The 19586-nt window shown below is 49.7% G+C and overlaps 1 protein-coding gene across 2 annotated transcripts in view; it reads left to right on the top strand.

Moving 5' to 3' along the window:
• MBOAT2 (membrane bound O-acyltransferase domain containing 2) overlaps positions 1–19108 on the top strand; it is a 117541-nt gene extending 98433 nt beyond the window's left edge. For both annotated transcript variants that reach the window (XM_045979622.1, XM_045979623.1), the window contains 8 exons: positions 51–105; positions 5437–5620; positions 9526–9718; positions 10068–10171; positions 13249–13313; positions 15032–15164; positions 16751–16902; positions 18870–19108. In XM_045979622.1, the coding sequence (XP_045835578.1) occupies positions 51–105; positions 5437–5620; positions 9526–9718; positions 10068–10171; positions 13249–13313; positions 15032–15164; positions 16751–16902; positions 18870–19095 (1112 nt within the window). In that variant the 3' untranslated portion in view covers positions 19096–19108. The remainder of the gene's footprint in view (positions 1–50; positions 106–5436; positions 5621–9525; positions 9719–10067; positions 10172–13248; positions 13314–15031; positions 15165–16750; positions 16903–18869) is intronic.
• The last annotated feature ends 478 nt before the right edge of the window (positions 19109–19586 follow it).

Here is a 19586-nt window from a genome sequence, read left to right as displayed (position 1 = left end):
TCTTTTCTTGGAAACCATAATTGATAAAAGTACCTGTTTTTATTTTTCAGGGATGTTTCGGAAGGATGAAGAGCTGACATCCTCACAGAGGGGTCTAGCTGTAAGGTACGTGCCCTCGTACCGTGTCCTGCCTTGGTTCACGCGGTCTCTGCCTGGGATGCGCTTTACTCTCCTGGCTAAGGCTGACTCATCCTGCTGGAGGTACCGACTTTGAAAACCAAACCTTCCTCCCTCCGCACACCGCCCTGCCACCAGATCTTGCTAGGTTAGGCTGCCTGTGCCTTCTCAGGCTCCCATGGCACGTTGGACATAGAGCCTGCAGCATGTGCCTCTAAGGTACCATGGATATCATTACATTTTCTGTCTCGCCTGTGATTTTCTGAGTTCCCCGAAGACAGTCCTCCTGGCTGCCATGAGGTAATGAGTGATAATCGCTGCTTCTGTTTATAGACTGACAACTTGATGGCAGGACCTGGGCTAAGACATGGTAAGACAGCACAGAGATGCGTTGCTTTGAAATAATGAAGAACCAGTAAGATCTTCTCAGTATTGTTTGAGCAATTCATTCTGGGTAGGTTTCTACTTCATTTATGACAATTCTCTGTTGAAGTGAAGGAATAGCTTAATTTCTTGGAAGGCTCTATCTTAATCTAATTAGAGATCGGATACTCGTTTTACCTAAAGAAAAATTCCTAGGAAGTGCCCTGTTCTCTGTGAATCTAGAACTAACAGATCATGGCGCTCAGAAGAATGAGGTTAAGTGTGTGGTAGCAGATGGACCCTGCCCTGAGTGTTCACTTTTGGGGGCGTGTCTTGGGAATCTTCTTATACTTTCCCCATCTTTAAGATTATTTCACTTTGATATTGTCTGCAGTCAGTACTTACATACCAGTAAATGTGCACTTGAATATACGTAGTCAGTGAGAGATGACCTTGATCTGGGTTCTGTGATCTTCAGGCGTCCTTCGTCCATCCCTGTAACCTCTCATTAGGAGACGCTCAGCCCCCGTTTCTGCCTTGCCCTCCCACACACCCACCTGGCAAAACCCCAAGCCCTATTAAATTCGACTGCCTACCGACACAGTGGAGGAAAGCAGAGTGGAAAAACATTCATTGCCGATTGGACTTGCTTTGAGTGTGTTACCACAAGTTCAGAGTCACGGCCTTCGTGTTGCCAGGAGTTCGGCTGCATCTGTCCTGTCCACTCCCACCCCTGCCCTCCCTGCCCCGCCCCAGCTTCTTGTGCTCCTTCCTCAGAGTCCCAGCACCCCTCCCCCGCACTCACTCAGGCTGGAGCGAAGTTTGCTTCTTGGAGAAGGGAAAGGCAGCTCCGCTTCATTTTGCTGCCACTGAACCTGCCAGATGGCCCACGTCTGTGACAAACACTCCACTTTCTGCCCCACACAAGGACTCACTGGCCGGCCCGAGGCCAGCTTCTCACTTCGTGCTGAATCCAGCCGCTTCTCTTTAACTCCGGGATTTTGCTTCTTGGATTATCCCATCCCTTGCATGGTCGCTCAGCGTTTCTCCATCATTCTGTGCTGAGAGGAGACGCGCCTTAACCTCGCTTTCCCTTCGAGCTCCCTCCGCATTGCTCTGCAGCCTGTAGCGCGAGACGTGGGAGATGCGTGTCCCTCTCCCCGTCCTCACCCCCTTCCCTCCTCAGCCCCCTGCAGTCGGGGCCATCCCCACCGCTGGTCGGACAGCGTGCTTCAGGGGGACCCGTGGTCTCGGTGGGTGTAGCCGGCAGCCTCGGTGTGCGGCAGCTCAGCTTCTCCACACCGTCCCTGGAGTATCTTCCTCTCTCGTCTTCTGGAAGCCCCCCCCCCTTGGTTTTCCTCCTGCCTCCCTGGCTGTTTCCTGCTGTCTTCGTGGAATCCTCCCCCTCCGAGGCTCACCACTACGTATTCGTGGGTTGCGAGGCACAGCCTTGGACGGCTCCGTCTTCTCTGGGGACCACGTGCCATCCACTGGCCTTAACTGCTGTCCACGTATTTGCGGTCTCGTAACTGTCCTCCCAACTGTCCCCTGAGCTCCAGCTCGTTCCCGACCTCTGCATCCCCCTTCCCTCTCCCCAGCCCGCCACCTGCCAAGTTCACAGCGGCACCATTGGTCACTAGGGCCTTAGGGTGAACACTTGGGCAAACTCACGTGTTCTTACTGCAGATGCTCTCCACTAACAAGTTCACTCTCCCTTGGAGATCTGTCTCTCACATGACATCGGACGGTCCCTGATCTGACCGGCTTTTCACTGCTCCCACCGAGATCGGCCCAGCGGGGCCCTCACTCTCTACTTGGTCTCCTGGAACAGCCTCTCGGGCAGGACTCAGAGTTCTGTCTTCCCTTTTTTTTTTTTAAGATTTTATTTATTTATTTGACAGAGATCACAAGTAGGCAGGGAAGCAGGCTCCTTGCCGAGCAGAGAGCCTGATGCGGGGCTCGATCCCAAGACCCTGAGATCATGACCGAAGGCAGAGGCTTTAACCCACTGAGCCACCCAGGCACCCCAGGGTCCTGTCTCCTTGCCCCCCACTGTCTACCTCCCAGTCAGCGGCCAGAGGTCTTTGTAATGTGTGTTGGGTTAGGTTATTCTCCTCTGAGGGATACCCCACAGCGGCTCCTCACATAGCTGACTGGGAGCAGCACTTGGGACCACCAATAAAAGGCCTGACAAGAACTAGTAGCTCTACCGCTCATAACCACACAGAGATCCTCGTCAGAAAACCCCTTTCCCGCCGTCACTCTCTGTCCTTGGCCATGCTTGATTTTTCTTCACAATATATATTACTGTCTGGTATTGTCTGGTATTTGGATTGTCTTTCTCTTTGTCTTTCTAGTACACATTCTGTGAGGAGAGAACTTTGGCCCATGTATCATTCTGTCCTCATCACCTCAACCGCGGTTCACCAACGAGGGTGCTTGTGCCCCCGCAGGAGCCATTTTTGGTTGTCACGGTGGAGGGGGAGGGGCTGCGGACATCTGGTGAGTGGAGGCCAGGATGTCCTAAACATGTCGCGGTGCTCAGGACAGCCCCCTACACAAGGAGGTATTGTCCCCAAAAGTCCATGGTGCTGAGAAGCTCGAACCTGGGACAATGTGGAGTTGATTCCAAATAAATACTTATGGAATGAAAGGATGATTCTTTCATTTAATGTCATAAATGAATTATTACGGTTATACTTGGTTCTCATTTTAACTGCAAACATTATAATTATCTACTTAGTACCTACAGTGACTTGTCATTTGATAAGACAGTTGAGCCAGAAATTACTTCGGCCAACTCTCATGGTTCAGACTTATCCCCTGTCCTTGCAGACTCTGATACATAGTTTGACCCGGTAGCACTGGGCTGTGCCGTGATCGCCTGACTCTGTCTGGGGGGCTTGAAATAATTGGTGCCGAGCGGGAGCTGTGTCCCGGGAGCACAGGAAGTTCTTCTGTGGCTTTTGCGTGAAGGCACTTCCCCAGCCTTTGAGGCAGGCAGTGAGAAGGCATTCTCTTGCAGCATTCCAGAAACACATGCGAGAGGAAGCTCTGCCAGCAACATTTTCTCTCCTCAGTTTTGAGCCATGAAGAGAAAATATGTAAGGCTCAAAACGCTTTTAAATGGAGAAGGGTAATTCTGGAAAAATCTAAAAAAGGAGTGTTGGCTAAGTGGTGATGTCGCTAGTATCAGATGGGCAGGAAGCAGTGTTTTCTCTTTTGTTGTTTTTTATGAAGCTACATGTGAGGGGGTCTGTCAGCTTCTCTTGGCCCCAGAGAGGGTTTGTGCTTTTTAAGGAAACCACTTCTCAGAGAGGAAGGAAGGACTGTAACATCTTCCAGAAGCCTGCTTCCTGTCCTCAGGTGGAGTTGTTCTTCCAGTTATGATAGTTTATAATTGTCGGTGGGAAGCAGACTTACTAGTAAATGGAGCGGCTGGTAGAAAATAAATAAGGGGTGCCTGGGTGCCTCTGTCGGTTAATGTCAGACTCGATTTTAGCTCAGGTCACGATCTCAGGGTCGTGAGTTTGAGACCCTTGGCGGGCTCTGTGCTCAGCATGGAACCTGCTTAAGATTCTCTCTCCAGGAGCCTGAGTGGCTCAGCTGGTTAAGCATCTGCCTTCAGCTCAGGTCATGATCCCAGGGTCCTGGGATCGAGCCCCACGTAGGGCTCCCTGCTCAGCGGGAAGCCTGTTCTCCCTCTCCCACTCCCGCTGCTTGTGTTCCCTCTCTTGTGGTATCTCCCTCTGTCAAAAAAAATAAATAAAATCTTAAAAAAAAAAAAAAAATCTCTCCTCCTGCCCCTCCCCTGTTATCTATCTCACATGCTCGGAAAAAAATGAAGAGAAAAAGAAAATAAAGATGTAGACTGCTAATTCATCTATATGATGGTGTATACTGTCTACGGAAGTTCCTATACTACTAAGTATTTTTTACCCGGTTCCCTGCATTAAGAACTAGAAAGCTCCATAACCGTGAGATGCCATGTGCCATCTGGACAGACCTCAGAGCAGCTGAACGACAAACGCCGCAGGGCATCCTTCATTCGTTTCTGTCTTGCCCCCACATCCAGTCTCTGGGCAAAGCCTCCAGGCGGCCTTGCCAGGGCGTACACAGGGGCTGCCTCCCCCCCGCTGCTCCCCTGCACCGTCGCCTCCTGCCGAGAGATCCCAGTGGCCTCCTGGCTGGCCTTCCGACGTCCACCCTTGTCCTGTCCACACTCGGGTAGAGGGATTCTTCGGAAACATGGGTCTTTAGAAAAAAACCCTGCTGGACTTTTTCACTGCATTCAGGATAAAGACCAAAGTTCCTTCATAGCTTCTGAGAGAGCCCTAGATGACCTCACGTCCATTCTCTCTGATTTTTCTCGTCTCTTTCCCTGGTTCAGCAACACTGGCCTCCCTGCTGCTGGATGCGCCCCAGCTCAGGGATTTCGCACTGACCGTTCCCTCTGCCCGGAATTCTTGTCCCGGTCACTCACGCAGCTCCCTACCTTTCCGTCTCTGCTTGGATGTTGCCTTATAGGAGGACTTTGGCTTTTGACTAGAATAATAATAATAATAACCACCACCCCTTGTCTTTGTAGTACTCTGTACCTCTGAAATACTGTCCACACTTTAATTACTTGCTCTGCATCTGCTGTGTGAGCTCTGAACGCAGATCGTTGATCTGGCTTGTTCTCTGCGGTGTCGCTAGGCCGCGGGGTGCGTGGACATGCAGTCTGCGCTGGCGAGGGTCCTTGCGGGGCGAGGGACTGGCTGGGCCCGAGTTCTCCAGGCCCGGGCTTGTCTGCTTCAGGTCGGTTTGGGATGAGAGCTTCGGTGGGGCCCCTTTGCAGTGGTTCACAGAGACCGGACCGAGGCTCTTGGAGGAGCGGCGCGGGGTGGCGGGGGCGCCCGGTCCCCGGGGTCTCGGTCGCGCTCCCCCGGCTGAGCCGCTGTGCTCTCCCCGCAGGCGCATGCCCAGCCTCCTGGAGTACCTGAGCTACAACTGCAACTTCATGGGCATCCTGGCCGGCCCGCTCTGCTCCTACAGGGACTACATCACCTTCATCGAGGGCCGGGTGCACCCGCGCGCGCCGCCAGGCGCCGCAGGGAAGGAGGACCTGCCGGGCGACAGAGCCGAGCCGTCTCCCAACGTAAGCTCCCCACAGCGCGGGCGCCAAAGGCTGTTGGTTTAGAGACGCGGGCGCCAAAGGCTGTTGGTTTAGAGATGCGGATGTCTTCGCGGTGTGCACGCGCCGGCTTTGAAACGGGTCGTAAGAGAGTGACTTCACACTGCAGCCCCCGGCGCCAGCAGCGGCGCGCTCCTCACCAGAGCAAAACGGAGGCTTCTCGAGCCGTGCTGAGGGCAGCAGTCGCTTAAGCATCTGCTTTTGGCTGGGATCAGGATCCCTGGGTCTAGGATCGAGTCCCCCGTCAGGCTCTCTGCTCAGCGGGGGGCCTGCCTCTCCCTCTGCCCCTCCCCCTGCGCATGCCTCCTCTCTCCCTTTCTCTCTCTCCCTCAAATAAATAAAAATCTTAGGGAAAAAAAGAGAGGAGAAGCAGTGCAGAGTCCTTGAGTGAGAACGATGTTGCAGGGTTCCGGAGTGTTTTACAAGAGAGCTGTTTGCCGGCAACTGACCCAGCCTCGGCTCCGAGGCCGCCTCCTCCCTCCCTTTCATGTGCCAGCGCTTCTGAGCGTTCTCTCCTCCCGTCCTGACCTCCCTCCGCCTCCCGGCACCGCCAGTTGACATCGCACTCCCTTTAAAGGCCATACATCAAATGGCACTTTGTCCGTGAAAGTTTTCCCGATTCCCCCCAGAGACACAGTTAACAGTAGCTGACGCTTTGATGGCACTTCCCATGGGCCGGGGCCTTGCTGGGGACACCGCGCGTCACTCTCTCGGCCTCTCAACACGAGGGAGGGCTGTTACCTGCCCCGCGTAACAGGTGGGAAACCGGGCCTGCGGGATTTGGCCGAGATGTCCTGGGCTGGCGTTCAGACCCAGGCGGTCCGAGTCCCGGGCCCGCGCCCTGAGGCCTCACAGCAGAACGTCAGCTTTACTTCCACTGAGCTGCTGGGTAGACGCTCCTTTATTAAGGAAGGTTCTGAGGCTCTGTGGAGGCTGAGTTTCTGGCAGACGTGATCCGGTAGACTCTGAAAGTCCCTCGACAACTGGGCTGATCAGAAAGTCTCTGAGTCAAAAACGGGGGCTGGTATGTTCTTCCTGAATGTTGGGCTTAGAGCAAAGGATCACCTTCCTTTCTAAGTTATTACAAAACGAAGCGTGAATGAGGAAATGCGCACTCATTCACAAAAGTTCTTATTTTATCTCTTTGCTGCCATGTGACTCATTGTGTTTTGTACCAAAAAGGTGCTTTTGTCTTCCTGGTTTCTATTACTGGTTAAATGTTCATTGGTAAATGCCGTGTCATGTGGGCTTGGATTTCAGACTTGAAATCGAGTACATTCAGGTCTCTTCCATTGACGGTTTTATGTCTCCAGGGTGACCACGTAACCCTTTAGAGGTCTCACTGCCACAAGAGAAAGAAAGGATTAATATAGATAGCTTCGATATTCCAGAATCTTATTCTGAAATACTGGAAAGAGGAGTAAAAGCTAGGCATCAATGTTGAAAAATAATTGGAGAATTTCAGGTGGTATAAACCTCTGAGTGGCAGTAAATCAAATCCAAGAAAGCATAATACAAATTTATATATTCTGTCGCCTCAGTCTGAATTTGTATGGGAGCCACTCTTACGAAACGTGGCTTTTCCTCTTTTGGGTTGTAGGCCGTTGGCAATAAACCAGAGGTTGTTGGCAATGGCAAATACTCTTACTCTATTATCTCCCTGTCTCACAGTGTATCTGGTTTAAATTCCCTGCGCGTAAGGTTTGCGCAGTCAGAAGTGGTGGCGACTTACAAACCACTCAGAGGCATTTGGAGCTCTTTGTGCAACACTGGAGTGTGTGGTCTCTTCAGATCCAAAGTAGGACAGTCGGGTTGCCAGTGGCCCTTTTTTTGGGGACCTCCTCATTGTCTTTAAATCAGGTTTGGGCGCCGAAACAAGGACCCAGATCACAAGAGCTTACACAAGGTCTCTGCCAGGGCATCCGCAGTGTCGGTGGCCCGTGCGTAACATGGCGGCTGCATGCGTTGGGGATCCAGGCTCTCCCCTGTTTTTGCCCTCCTTTGGGTGAGCCCCCATTCCCACGGCGGAAGCTGGTTCACCACAGGAGCTGTCCATGTCGCATGGACCATGTAGCCACACTCAGCTCTGAAGGGGGCAGTCACGTGTGGTCTTTAGCTAGACGCACCCAAATAAAAATTCCATCATTTGCAAGAAGGGGCGTGGGGCTCCTGGGGAGCACCTGTCAGTCTCTGCCATGACATCTGTAGGACTTTTCTCTGGGGCTGCTGAGCCTCTTAGTGGAGGATGCTGCCATCTTCTGCCATCTTACAAGGGGGCACAGACTTGACTGCAGGTTTCTGGAGCTGGCCTGCTCCTGGGGACTGAGGATCCCACCTCTCAGGCTGCAGACTTCCTCCAGGGTATCCCCATTTGCATTCCCGCTCTTAGCCAGGCCCCTACTCTGGACCGGTGTCCCTAAGCCTGATCTTCTCTGGTTCAGCTTCCCTGAGTGTTAACGTCCAGCCTCCTGCTGGAAGGGTGGAAGGGCGCCCCCTTACTACGCAGGGAGGCTGTGGGAACCAGGGCGCCCACCTGGCCTCCCGGGTTTAGGCCCCCTCTCCTGCCTCCCGAGCTACCTGCTCCCACATTGTCTCAGTCTTTGGGCGCCACCTGGTAGCTGAGATCAGGTCCGCGCTACTTTAATTTTTGTTTTTAAACGGATACCCTAGAAACTTGCATGTCTAGTCTGATGCCCACTGTATTGCCCGTTGTGTCATTAAGACGATACACCCAATGTTTTGATTACCCTGTGAGGTCATTTTTTTCCATCTCACTGCCTTGACAATTACAGTTTTTCTCTAAGTACCTGTTTTAAATCTCACATGTAAAGCTTAGGTATTTGGGGGGAGGGGTGAAGAAGAGGTAGCCTTACTGGACTGGAGAAAGCTTAGAAAAAACATTGAGGAAAGCAAGAATGAGGGCCGCCGCAAAGAGGCCTCCGGTGCTCGGTACTTCCTAAGAGCGGCCTGAGAGCAGACAGCTTTCTCAGAAATGCGGTGAATCTGGCATGTGCTTTGACTCTTGCCTTTGAGCCCTTTATTTTGGCACTTTTATAGAACTGTGGAAATATGAATATTCATTTGCAGCTTAGTTCATTTGAATATTATTCGACTACCAGGCGGGACACTCAACATCCTGGTGTTCTGTTACGTTCCATTACCTGGCGGCAGCCTTTCCTTCCTTCCACCTGTTTCTTTCCCTTGGCCGGGGCTGTAATCTCCCCTATACTGAGACCGAAATATTCTGGGCCACTGAAAATACAAGAACACCATGAACTGGATTCTTTTCAGGTGATTTAACCTTACCAGGATATTGGAAAGAACGGCCCTCCCCCCTCCCCCGAGTCTTTTATGTAAATCTTTTTGTTTTCTCGGTGTGTAATTCTTTTGGTTTTATCATTTGTGAACAAAATTGCATTAGAGAACTGTCAGATTTCAAGAGATGCATTAAATTGCTTACTGTAAAAATAATGTCCTTGAAATATACATGGCATTTGGAAAAAATAGGGAAAAGCACAATGGAAAAGTATGCTCTGTGTGTGTGTGTGTGTGTAATATGAAATCCACTGCTATAAGTTATTCACGTGATCATTTTTGTGTATTCACACCTGTATGCCTGGGTTTGCTTTCAGGTATTTTTTAACTAAAAGCTTTGAAAACACGGATTGAGGCTTCTAGTGTGACTTGAGCCCTCGTCCAGAGGGAGCAGTTAGAAGGCTGGACATGTTCCTGCCGGGAGAGCCTGAGGGTGTGGGACACGGAGAGCAGCCTGGATGAGGAGAGTTACAGAGTTCATGCTGGTTAATCTGGCCGTGGTGTGTCAGATGAATTTCAGATAAGGCTTACGAAACCTTGTCTTTTTCTTTGAGGTCGCGGTCATTCAGAAGCTCTTAGTCTGTGGACTCTCCTTGTTCTTTCACTTGACCATCTCTAAAACGTTACCCGTGGAGTATAACATCGACGAGCATTTTCAAGCTACAGCTTCATGGCCGACAAAAGTCGTCTATCTCTATATCTCTCTTCTGGCTGCCAGACCCAAATACTATTTTGCATGGACGTTAGGTGAGTCGCTGCCTGGGAATGGACTGGACCCTGGACCGGGATGGCGATGAGGCACATCTTACCCGGTAGCTAGCGGGGAGAGCGCCCTCTCGAGGATTTATAGTTAAAGACCAATTGGAAAAACCAGAGTCCTCAGAAGAAACAAACTTTACAGCTCATATCCTAAACACAAGGGAATAGCCTAGAAACTGTTAGGGTATGCTACAAACTATTACATCAGATAACAATGAGAATGAATAAATCTACTGTTTAAAAAGATCCTAGTATATAGCACCCTGTACCTTCTGGGAGAACATGGTGCATTGTTGTGTGGATTCTTAAAACTCTCTTTTCACTTTGTTTACTGCAGCTGATGCTATTAATAATGCTGCGGGCTTTGGTTTCAGAGGATATGATGAAAATGGAACAGCTCGCTGGGACTTGATTTCCAATTTGAGAATTCAACAAATAGAGGTTAGTCAGTCATCACAGTTGCCTTGTGACACTCTACGTACCGTACTTTGCTTTTACGGATCATGATGTGATGTCCCAAGAGATACTGAAGGCTTTTTATTACTGATAGTCATTCTTCCATTCAGCCAATATCTATCGATCGGCGATCGGCCTGTGCACCAGGCACTAGGGTCCATTGAGTAAGATCTGGGTGATCTGGGCCCTCATGGCTGTAATCTAGAGGGGGCCAATGGGGCACAGAAGGAGGGGTTGTAATCAGAGAGGTGTGGGGTGTGTGTGTGCTGCGGGATAGGCTCCAACACAGGTGAGATAGCTCCGGGAGGGCTCGTGAAGCAAGTAAGGTCTTAAGCTGAGTCTCAAAAGATAAGAACCAGATTGCCGGGCACTCCGAGGAGAGAGCAGTGTCCTGAGTGGGGGAGAAATGGCATGCGGCTCACGTGGGGAGTGGTGACAGATGAGTCTGCAGAAATCCAAGGCAGGCCCAGACACTTTCAGAGGCCATGTTAAGAGTTTGGAGGTCTTATAAGAGTGATGGAGTATTGTGGGTGGGTTTTATGCAGACGAGTGAGATGATCACGGCTGTGGTCTGGAAGGGTCTGCCTGCATCAGGTAGAATGAGTTGCCCTCGTGGGACAGAGCATTCTGTTAGGAGGGTCTGTTGTGTTAATCCAAGGTGATGGTGACCTGAACCAGGGTAGTACCAGCGAGGCTGGAGAGTCGTAAACACCTACGAGCGCCGTTCCAGAGACTCAGCACAACTTGCTGTTACACTGGCCTCAGCAAGAGAGAAAGAGTTAGGAATCGGGACCAGAGACCGGGCCTGAGCCAGTTTTATGGGTGACGCCTTTCACTGGGAGAAGGAACAAAGAACAGACACAGGTTTGAAGGGAAAGTTGCTGTGTTCAGATTTCAGACTTCACGAAGTTGTCCAGCAAGCAGTAAATGAGCAAACACGCAGCAGCTGAGCCGGAGATCCTAACTGGGGAACTGTGAGCATGTGGCATTTCAGGCTTTGAAATGTGAAACCATGAGAGTAGCCAGGAGAGAGCACCGAGAGAGCAGAGCGAGAGAGCAGAGCGAGAAGGGCTGGGGGCTGCCTCCCACCCCCACCGCGCTCCCCAGAGCACCTGGGCTTGCAGGCCGGACAGAGCCAGGCGGGTCAGGAGAGGACCCAGAGAGAGAGCAGCAAAACCAGAAGAAGGTTTGCCGGCCTGAGAGACTTAGTCCAACAAGAGAAACGACCAGAACTTGAGGTGGAAGGTCGAGAGACAGGTGGGTCGGGCACCTTCGCATCCCTGAAGGCTCGTCACTCCAAGTGGGACAGTCAGTCGGTGCCTGTGGATGTGACGCCCAGGAAATACAGCACCGTCCCTCGGTGCTTGCCGAGACGGTTAGGCCTGATGGCGTCCTCGATCTTGCCCAGTTTAGACCCAGTGTAGAGCACGCAGAAGTGAGTTAAACACTGGGTCCGGAAGCGGGGGATTCTGTAGGAGAAATGACCCACTTTTCCCCAACGAATAAATGACATGGGGAAGTGGGGGGCAGAGAGGGGCTGTTACGGCTTCAAGGCAGCTTTAGCCAGACGCACCGTGTGCACCTTCTTGGGCTTCCAGTGAACAGACCAACCGGAAAAACGCGTTTTCAAACACTCAGCGCTGTTTGAACACAAAAGGGGTATTAGGTGATTATATTAAGGAGTAAGAACCCGTTCTGGTAGGTCTAATCTTGGTTCTTTTAAAGTCCAGTAAATTCTGAGCTATTTATAGGTGAAATAAAGTGTCTGGTATGTGCTTTGAAATTCTCTGGACAATGTCAGTAATAAAATGGGGAAGGGGAAGGAGAAACGCTAAGTGTGGAAACTGAGTGACAGAAACACGGCAGGTTTCTAACCTCCTGTTCATCATGGCTGCCCCGTGGACACCTTGAGACGTGTCCTTCCTGATCAAGCCTCCGTGAAACTCGGTACTGCACGTACCGTATATCGGTGTATGCGCTTGTGTGCATACGTGTTTACACATGAAAAGAGGAAGACTTTTGCCCCCAAGAACCGGGTTTTATCGTCTTGGGAGCAATATTGCCCTGTTGAGAATGCACGGTGTGAGAGAAAGTGAAGAATAAAGGAGTTCGTTTTCCTGGAGGAGGGAATGGTGATCCATGTTAAACGCTGCTGAGATGCGCGGGGCGAGGAGGCCTCACGGGTGCCCTCAGCTGTGGCAACATGGGAGTTTACTGATGATTCCGGTAACAGTCTCCAGGGAGGGACAGGCATAAAAGCCAGATTATACAACTCTTAGGCATCTATTACCTGTACAGGGAAGGAGATAATAAGGACGTAGCTGTGGGGAACAGGTGATTGAAGGAGGAGTTTTAGTTTTGTTTTATTTTCTTTTGTTTTAAAATGGAGAGATGGACATAGAGTTACCAGTTAGAGTATTTGAAGACAGTGTGAAAATATGGTAGAGGGGGAGAAATCAAGGATTTTGGTGAGAGTAGGAAATGGACCATGGGCTTTAAATGGTGGGAAAGAACTTAAGATGCAAGGAGAAGATGGTTACAGAGGGAAGAGGAGAGGTAGGGGACCAGAAGTTCCCTCTGAGGTCAAGGGGAAGCTTTTATGGGAGAGGCTTGCGTGGAGAGCCTAGAAAGCTGGGAAGATGTAGTTCAGGTGGGGCCAAGGTGGCCACAGGTGGTGGCCGAAGAGACATGGAGGTGAGGGGATTGAGAGACGGTGGCTTGATGGGACGTCCGGTCCCCAGTGAAAGAGTCACTGAAGGGTCACTGAAAGGTCATTTGCACATCAGGAATGTCTGGGCTAATTCGACAACAACCCCGATAACTGTTAACGTATAGGAGGAAATGTGGACGTGTAGGAAAAATTTATCTTGTAGATGGCTTTGACAATAAACTATTCCACTCCCACATGATGCCACAGTGTTAGAAAAGCAGTATGAAGGAAGGAAATCAGTACCCTACTATCAACGTCAAGTAACTTAATTTTAGCACAATACAATGTTATTACTTATATTTCAAGCTTCATCATTTCGTGGGCCAAATAAAAACGTTCTTTTGTTTTTCAGATGTCAACAAGTTTCAAGATGTTTCTTGATAATTGGAATATTCAGACAGCTCTTTGGCTCAAAAGGTATGTTCCTTCAGGAACAGGCGTTAGCTGTGCTATGGCGTCTGGTACTTGAGGTCAGGCTTCACTGAGCTCCGATTCTTGATTAAATTTATGGTGTGTTGAGTGATATTGTGACCTTGGTGTTAACCAGGAAGCGCTGCTAACAGTGTTCCAAAGCTCGAGTCTATCAAATATGAGAACTTTTCCGCCTGAGCAGTGAACGTAGCTCTCGCTGGCCTCTCAGTCCGCCCTCCCCGCCGTCTCTCTGGGGTCTGGGATCACCAGCGTCCTCCTACTCTCATTCCCCGGAGATGTGGTTAAGTAAAAACAAAGTATCTACACAACGCTACAGACGCCCTAGATTTTTCTGGAACAGTTCCAGTGTGAAGATATTTCAGTCTGACAGATGCTTCTGCATGTTAGGCACAGGATGCAAGGATGAGTCCGACAGAAGGACGCAGCTCCTGTAGCCAGAGAGTCCACGATCTTGTTGAAAACAGGGCAGCGTCATGTACGTGTGCCCTTCCCTGTAGGGAGGAAGAACAGGGAGCTTGAGTAGGGGCGGCGCGGGCAGGGGGTAGGGGAGGGATTATAGGTGCCGGGATCCACGATAGGTGTTTGTCACATGGCCATGGGGGGAGAGACCGGCAGCCCGAGCAGAGCAACATCTGTCAAGGATGAAGTTGGGAAATTATACAGAAACTCCCAGTCACTGCCTCCTTATTCCCAGTGAGACCTGTTACTCTGCCTCAAGTTTTTTCTATGAGATCTTGCACCGTGATGGTATAGCTCTAAGCACTGATCTGCATCATGCTGTCTGTTTTGGGAATGTCCTTTATTTTGTGACAAGTTCAGCATCTTTATCCCTGGAAATACGCACCATAAGATAGTGTCACTTGCTGGTACCATGTAGTCTCCCCATGGGCTGCAGACCACCCTAACTCCTGTTGTGTGATTTTTGTTATTGTTGAGTTTTTAAAATTTTTTTAAAAATTTATTTGACAGAGAGATCACAAGTAGGCAGAGAGGCAGGCAGAGAAAGAGAGGAGGAAGCAGGCTCCCCACTGAGCAGAGAGCCCGATGCGGGGCTCGATCCCAGGACCCTGAGATCATGACCTGAGCTGAAGGCAGAGGCTTTAACCCACTGAGCCACCCAGGCGCCCCTACACCTGGGTTGTATTTTAAATTCGACACCCATAGGGACACCTGTCTGGCTCGGTCAGTGGAGCACATGACTCTTGATCTTGGGGTCATGAGTTTGAGCCCCATGTGTAGAGATGCCTTAAAAAAATAAATTTGATACTGTCGGAAAATCTTATTTTCTTTTGAGTGCTCTACCCTTACAGAGAAATTTTAGACTAAGCACAGCCAGACTTGCCAGAAAGAAGTGTTGTTAGGTCAGTTGAAAGTTCTTGATTAAACGACAGTCATTAAAGAAAATTTTAAAAATAATGTAAAGTATCTTTAACACTAAAGATTTTTTGGTAACTCATGTAGATTTCTAGACACTGGCGGTGTGGAGTTGAGCTATTACATATACCGTAAAAAGACGAAAATCAAATTTATTTTCCGAGGTACTGAGGAGTTTTTGGTGGCTGTCACTTCCCTGAGGTCACAGGTCAAGTTACTGCTGATGTTAAGTGGCGACTGCTCTCCTGGTTCCCCTCTGTCCTGTCAGGTAAGAAAAGAATGATCTCCGTGGACTATCTAAACTCGCTCTGTGGTTTTCTGGCTTCTAGGGTTTGTTACGAACGAGCCTCCTTGAGTCCAACTATCCAGACGTTCATTCTGTCTGCCATTTGGCATGGGGTATATCCAGGATATTACCTGACGTTTCTCACAGGAGTGGTGATGACGTTGGCCGCGCGAGCAGTGAGTATCCAGAATTCCACTTGGTGCTGCGGTGGTGGTCCCCTTGCCCTGGTCGAGGAGGCTGCGGCCCCTTCCACGGACGGGCCTTGTGCCTGGGGCCCCGGCCCGCAGTGAGCTGTGTGCCTGGCGTGTTTGTCGAGGGCCACACTTGGTTCATTGGAGAAGACTTGGTGCGCGGGAGGTACCCATAAAGCGTTCATCGTCTCGACAGAATCTTCTGCGCGAGAGCTACAAACAGAGTTCAGTAAAGGGGGTCAGGAGGGTAGGTTTATTTTAGAAAGGTTTCCTGAAAGCTGTCACCTCTGAGTCCTCTTTTAGACGGAGAGTGGAGTGTGGACAGTGTGGGCGGAGTGGATGGGCCATTCCCGGGGCGGCGGACACAGTTCTTTAGCGTGTTGGCCTGGGTGGAACCTGGAGCAATATTTTGGGAAATAGTTGAGAAATTAGGTTGGTGACATGGGTGGACAAGGAAGGAGGACAATTTTAGCGTAAGTCCTCAAAAGTCAGAGGAAAATAACATGACAGAAATGGTGTTTGAACAGACTTCCTACAGCGCTTACAGGTGAGAAGCCTTCATTTAACAAACCAGCAAGTATTTATGCAATTTTCAGGTACCACTGAGGGGTCAATGAGGGGAAGCTCAGAGAAATATTAACTAAGGGCTGTACCTTCTGGTTGTTGGTGGTCTAACTAGGGCACAAAGTGTATGTACCCATGTATGTACCCACGTGTCCGCGCGCCCACCATGGGGCATGTGTGAGACATCCGTGGGTTTTATAATAAGTAACATAGTTGTTTCGAGGTGAAAGAAATCTTTCTGGTTGGGTTGACCCGAGGTGGCCTCATTAGGGAAGTTTGGTTGGATTTGGGCTTTGAAAGAACATTATTTCAAAAGTGAGGGAAGTTGTGATGGGCGTGGAACACGCATGTCGCGGGAATGACATGAGCAGAAACAAGTTTGCAAGTGCCCGGTGTGTTTGGAAATGATGTTTGGTTACGTTTGTGTGTTTCAAAATGGAAACATTCTGAATTTTTTGGAAGTGGAAAAAAATGTTTAAATAGTAGTGATTAGGAAACATGTATTTGAGACTAATGTGCATTGTGGCCCTTTATTCCGATAAGTGTGTTTCGATCTCAGCTCAGGGCGTGGCGCCCATCTGTCTTGCGCAAATGCAGAGCCTAGAGGAGAAGGAGGGTGTCTCCTTCTGTCATAGTAGGAAAAGTGAAAACAGAACTTTATTTACTTCCTATACTTCACCAAATATGATTGAAGGAGCTCGAAGGGTGTTATTTTTAACTTTTTAAGAAACTTTTAATGCAGCTTCAAATCTGCGGAAAAGTTGCAAAGCACTCCCGCGTGCCCTCTGCCCGGATCCCCGCGTTTTGCTCTCTCCCTGTTTTTTATACACGTGCAGATTTGTTTTCCTGAACTGACCTCTCCCAGGGTGGCCCCGTGGTTGACGTCCCTCCGCCAGCCGTGCGTGGGATTTGCAGCCACTCCTCATCCCTGGAACAGCAGACGCCATCAGTGTGATTTTATAAACAATGTGAAAGATAGAGCACACGTTTGTGTTCCTTTATTTCAGATGAGAAACAACTTTAGACATTATTTCCTCGAGACTCCGCAGCTGAAATTACTGTATGATGTTCTCACGTGGGTAGTGACTCAGGTGGCGATAAGCTACACAGTCGTGCCATTCGTCCTTCTTTCTGTAAAACCTTCGTTCATGTTCTACAGGTAAGTGTCACTCTTGCCGAGATGCGGGGGGAATCGCTTTGTTGCAAAGAGCGAGCTCTCTGCTCCGGGGGGGCGGCGTGGAGAAACAGCACCACAGCCTTCCTTTCCGGAGCCTTTTCATCATAAACTGGCAAGTCCCAAGCTTCCGATGGAATGATTCCCACCCCTCAGCCCTCAGAGGAGGGTGATTTCGAGGAGTTCAGCGGGGCGAGCCCCCCTCGGATCTCTCAGAGGTTTAACGGAAGGTGTAGCTGTTCCTTTTTTACACTTGGACGTTAACCAGACTTGCCACGGTGATCGTTTTGCAACATGCACGTACATCGAGTCATTGCATTGTACACCCAGGACTAATACAGCGTCATAGGTCAGCTGTACCCCAGTAAGGACAGCGACATCGGGCTGGATGTGGCCTGCGGGCCGGAGTATGCTCAGCCCTGCTGTCCACACCTGTGGTCCGGGTGTAGGAGTTCATGTGTCCAAGCAGAGGCTCACGTGGCACTGGGAATGTTCTTGGAGCGGAAGCAAGATAGATCTTGTGACGGTCACGAGTGAGTCCTGTAGCGTCTGTGCACCGGAGTTCAGGCTGCCAGACCGTTAACTACAAAAAGGAAAGGATAGGAAAACTGAAAATAAGATGAACGATAGAGAATAGGACAGAGCATAAACTGTAAAAAAAATGTAGCTTGTTCCTTATGAGGAATTGTTCTCTTAATTGCTGTAGTCAAAAAAAAAGAAAGAAAGAAAAAAGAAGAATCACTTCTGTTTCATGAATTTTTCCCTTCTTACCCTTTTATGTTTCTTACCCTTTTATGTTTCACATATGTTTTATGTCTTCTCTGTACTAGAGAAATTCTTGTTTTGAATTCCCTGTCTTACCTTCTCTTCTCTCCCTCGCCCAGCAGATCCCGCTCTGGCTGTGTTAGTGATACCTTTGAGCTCAAAAATTCCGCCTTTCAGAGTCTCCATTACCCTAGCGTTCAGAGCGACAGCACAGAGCATGTGGCCAAAAGTTACTGCTGTGGGGCGCCTGGGTGGCTCAGTGGTTTAAGCCTCTGCCTTCGGCTCAGGTCATGATCTCAGGGTCCTGGGATCGAGCCCCGCATCGGGCTCTCTGCTCAGTGAGAAGCCTGTTTCTCCCTCTCTCTCTGCCTGCCTCTCTGCCTACTTGTGACCTCTCTCTCTGTCAACTAAATAAATAAAATATTAAAAAAAAAAAAAAGTTACTGCCGTAATTATGGCGATACTCGTACAGAAAGACCTCATGTAACTCCAGCTGAAATTCCCCTTTTCACAAACTTGTCCCATCTATCTACATGTGTTTGAGCAGTTGGTTCGCTTTTCCATCCCAGGATCTTTGGTCACAATCCCTTGTGTTTCCAACTCTAAAACAGCCCCGTTGCACCCGATTGCTGTCTGACTTCAGGAAAAACGCTTCTGGTACTGTCTGTAATATCGTGGCCTTCCTTTACCAGTGACGGCCGCCCTCCAGCGGCAGTCTCCTCCCTTACTCACGTCGTTTGGGGGGGGCTCTGTAACTTAATTACTGTAACTTAATTAGGGACTGGGCATAGCCCAGGAGGCCAGAGCATTCAGGTCCCCACGAGTTCTGCCCTCTCTTTGTTCGCTCACCACGTTCGCTTCTGTGGACTGGAGAGATGATTTTCAGGTCGCTGCAGCTGCTACTAAGTATCTCTTTGTTTTTGTTCTGTGTAGCTTGGACTTATGACCCTTGCAGAGGATCCCTCGCATCCTGCTTTTAAGTGGCCTGGGGTTATAGGGGCTTCATGAGTGTGCACTGGCCCGGCTGGAGTGCTTTGCCTGGGGCGGGGGACGCGAGGGGCCAGAGTGCACGGGAACTGAGTGGACGTGCACGCGGGACGCGGGGCCGTGACATTTGCACCAGGATGCCGTTGCTAAGGATTCATTCTGAGAATTTAACAAAGTAAACTCTGTCCTTTTTCTTTTAGCTCCTGGTATTACTGCCTGCACATTGCTGGTATCTTAGTATTATTGTTGTTGCCGGTGAAAAAAACTCAAAGAGGAAAGACCACGCATGAAAATGTGCCGCTGTCGCGATCCGAAAAGTGTGACGAAAGAGGAAATTCTTTGGGACAGAATAGTTTTTCCACAACAAACAATGTTTGCAATCAGAATCAAGAAATAGCCTCTAGACATTCATCATTAAAGCAATGAAGGGGAAACACTCTGATGGCTATTTTGTCTCTGTTAACAGAAACCAACCTTAGCACCTTCTCGAGGGGTTTGTGTTCGTTTGCAAAGGGATGACGTGGGGGGCAAATGGGACGGAGCTAGATGGGGAATTTCCCGATGGCCGGAGTGGGAGTGGAGTGAACAACCCCTCCCATGCCATGTCCCTGTGGGCCACGCCTTATCTAAAAGTATTTCCATTATTCCAATGGGCACTCAGGACCTCAGCACGTGTCCGTAGGGTCATACGTGTGCCCTGTTGCTGAATGTACGTTGCGTATCCCAAGGCACTGAGGAGGTGGAAAACTAACGTGTCGATCTGGGTGATTGAGAGAAGTTACCTTTTCCAAATGAATGTCTTGCCTTAAACCCTCTATTTCTTAAAATATTGTTCCTAAATGGTATTTTCAAGTGTAATATTGTGAGAACACTATCTCAATATTCGATGTCATGTTCTGTAAAGGAATTCTGGAGGA

Source organism: Meles meles, chromosome 15 (genome assembly GCF_922984935.1).
Source record: "Meles meles chromosome 15, mMelMel3.1 paternal haplotype, whole genome shotgun sequence".
Lineage (NCBI taxonomy): Eukaryota > Metazoa > Chordata > Mammalia > Carnivora > Mustelidae > Meles > Meles meles.
The sequence above is the reverse complement of the archived record's forward strand: the minus strand, read 5'-3'. Positions and strand labels throughout refer to the sequence as shown.